This window comes from Colobus angolensis, unplaced genomic scaffold (assembly GCF_000951035.1).
Source record: "Colobus angolensis palliatus isolate OR3802 unplaced genomic scaffold, Cang.pa_1.0 Scaffold84, whole genome shotgun sequence".
NCBI classification, from domain to species: domain Eukaryota; kingdom Metazoa; phylum Chordata; class Mammalia; order Primates; family Cercopithecidae; genus Colobus; species Colobus angolensis.
This window is the reverse complement of record NW_012122265.1, coordinates 565267-568243: the sequence shown is the minus strand read 5'-3', so window position 1 is coordinate 568243 and position 2977 is coordinate 565267. Positions and strand designations below refer to the sequence as shown.

At 61.5% G+C, this 2977-nt stretch overlaps 1 protein-coding gene across 1 annotated transcript in view; it reads right to left on the bottom strand.

Annotated features, from left to right (window-relative positions):
• The window catches only part of EPS8L2 (EPS8-like 2), a 23259-nt gene that overhangs the window by 17715 nt on the left and 2567 nt on the right, over positions 1–2977 (bottom strand). The window contains exons 2-4 of the mRNA XM_011930141.1: positions 2537–2658; positions 2380–2435; positions 1536–1600 (exon numbers count right to left, since the gene is read on the bottom strand). Coding sequence (XP_011785531.1) covers positions 1536–1600; positions 2380–2435; positions 2537–2580 — 165 coding nt within the window. The 5' untranslated portion in view covers positions 2581–2658. The remainder of the gene's footprint in view (positions 1–1535; positions 1601–2379; positions 2436–2536; positions 2659–2977) is intronic.

Sequence of the window (2977 nt, the reverse complement as noted above, 5' to 3'; positions counted from 1 at the left end):
TTGGTCAGGCTGGTCTCGAACTCCTGACATCAGGTGATCCACCCGCCTCGGCCTCCCAAAGTGCTGGGATTACAGGTATGAGCCACCGTGCCCGGCCCCTTTTCTTTCTTTCTTTCTTTTTTTCTTTTTTGAGACGGAGTCTTGCTGTGTCACCCATGCTGGAGTGCAGTGGCATGATCTCGGCTCGCTGCAACCTCCACCTCCCAGGTTCAAGCGATTCTCCCGCCTCAGCCTCCCGAGTAGCTGGGATTACAGGTGTGCACCGTGATGCCTGGCTAATTTTGTATTTTCAGTAGAGATGGGGTTTTGCTGTGTTGGCCAGGCTGGTCTCGAACCCCTAACCTCAGGTGATCCAGCCTCCCAAAGTGCTTGGATTACAGGCGTGAGCCACCGCGCCTGGCCTAAGACTTTGTTGCCCAGGCTGCTGGAGGGCTGCGGTGGGATCCTAGCTTGAACTCCTGGGCTCAAGTGATCCTCCTGTCTCAGCTTCCCAAGCAGCTGGACTACAAGCCCACGCTACCAGGCCTGGCTAGGAGGTGGGAGGATTGCTTGAGCCCAGGAGTTTGAGACCAGCCTGGGCAACATAGGGATCCTGTCTCCACAAAAAATAAAATAACTAGACAGACATGGTGGTGCTCGCCTGTAGGCCCAGCTACTGGGGAGGCTGAGGCAAGGGGGTCACGAGCCTGGGAAGTGGAGGCTGTAGAGAGCCAAGATCGCGCCACTGCACTCCAGCCTGGGCACCTGGGTGACAGAGCTAGACTCTGTCTCAAAACAAATAGAGAGAGACAGGAAGACACACACACACACACACACACCAAAAAAAAAAAAGGTTTCCTGAGTTCTCTGTGTCAATGAAACTGACCTAGGAAAATAGAAAAGCCCTCAGGGCTGGCTGCTGGTCCTGCGGGCGCAGGCAGCCCAGTCTGGGCCCTGAGAAGCAGCCTGGGTCTCCCTGCAGCCTCCATCAAGGGCGTCTTTGTTCTGCCTGCTCCCTCCCGATCCAGTTCCTTGTTTTGGGGCCAGGATGATCGTTTCCTCCACCGGCTCTTCCCATCCACGGCTGTGCAGCAGCCACAGTGTTTTCCCAGCACACCCTGGGCTGCCTCACCCCTCAGACCGCCAGTTCCCAGGACTGGAACCGGAGAGGCGCTTTCCCCCATCCCGTGGCTGAGCCCGGCACAGTGTGGGCAGCTCTGGCTCTGGCCTCCCCCGGCCCCTGCGGGTGTCGGAACCTGGGCTGACCAGTCTCCCTGGAGCTCTCTCTCTTTCTTTCGTTTATTTTGAGACAGGGTCTAGCTCTGTCACCCAGGTGCCCAGGCTGGAGTGCAGTGGCGCGATTCTTGGCTCACTACAGCCTCTGCCTCCCGGGCTCATGACCCCCTTGCTTCAGCCTCCCCAGTAGCTGGGCCTACAGGCGGGCACCACCATGCCCATCTAATTATTTTATTTTTTGTGGAGACGGGAGCATGAGGACAGCCATGTCCTGGGGGTGCTCCCTGGGGGCGGGGCCTTACCTGGGGGCGGGGCCTTACCTGGACGTGGTACTGCGAGGTCTCGTGCATGATGACGTTGGAGTTGGAATACTTCTTCCTCTGCTCTGAACCGGGAGACACCAGTCACTCACCCCCACGGGCGGGACCCACAGCCCTCCGTCCAGTTGGGACTGGACCCACAAGGGAAGGTGGAGTCAAGCGGGGGGGGGGGCTGCTCCGTGGACCTCTTGGCCACCAGGAAGGATGTGGGTGTGAAATCAGGATCTGCAGGAAGCCCCCTTGGGGAAGGACGCAGCTCGGAGAAGGCGACAGGCTCGCTCAGACTGGGGACTGGGGAGCCTGTGCCGGGGGGCTTCCTGTCCCAGAGGGTGAGGGGACAGGAGGGGGTCGCAGCCATGCTTCCCACTCTGAGAGCTGCCAGCTTCACCATCCCTGCCCTCCCAGGGCTTCTTGCTTTCCAGACTAGCCACCTCGTCCAAAGTCACAAGGGAAGGGTGCATCTAGCTAGGGAGAGGGGTCGTGTCTGGGGAAGGGCAGAGTGGGGGAAAGTGGGGGCTGGCCAGGCCCCCCTCCTGGAGCAGACAGCTGGCGGCTCATCCCGCCTGAACCCCCCTGGGATCAGGTTGCAGCAAGGAGTGCAGCGGAATCAATATTGATGCTCCCTGAATTATTAGTAAAGGCCTCTCCCCTTACAGCTGTGGGGGAGGGGATCCAGCGGCCAGGAGCTTGCAGAAGGTTGATTAGGGTCCAGAGGCCTCCCTGGGCACCCAGGGATCCCCTGGGCCAAGCCAGGCACAGCTGTGGGGCAGGGGCGGCTGTCCCCGGCCTGGACGCAGCACCCATTTCTCCCGTGACGTCCAGCACGTTCTCAAACCTCACTCACCAAACAGGTCCTTGGGGCTCATCCTGGCCACACTGTCCGACCGGCCCAGGCTGCCACTGCAGGGGAGGGGCTGTGAGGGCAGGGCCGAACTGCACCCCTCCCCGGGGACTGCTCGGAGGGTGAGGGTGGGGTATTCGGGATGGGCGGGGGGGCTCACTTGGTGGCACCCGGGCAGCAGCTCACAGCCCCGGACTGGCTCATGGTGTCCCAGGCAGCGGCCAGCAGGAGAAGGGCAGACCTCAGTGTGGCCCGGGTCTGAGGCCAGTGCCTGTCTCAAACCTGGGTGGACAGAGGGGCTGTGCTGACAGTTCCTCCCGGCCTGGCTGGCGTCTCTCCTCCTTCCCTGGGCCAGAGCCCTGACTGGCCTGGCCTGGGCAGGGGTCTCTTGGGGGGCAGAACCCCTGCCCCACATCCCAGTTGGCCCCACGTCCCAGTTGGCAGTCGTTTAGCCTCATCATGCCCCAGACCCTAGGCGCTCCACAGGGACCCCCAGAGGCTGCCTAGGAGGTTCTGATGAGGGTCCTGGGGGGAGAAGGCACTTTCCAAGCTGGGCAGCATTGAGTTCAAGGCCCTGGTGCTGGGGGGAGAGGGGATGGGG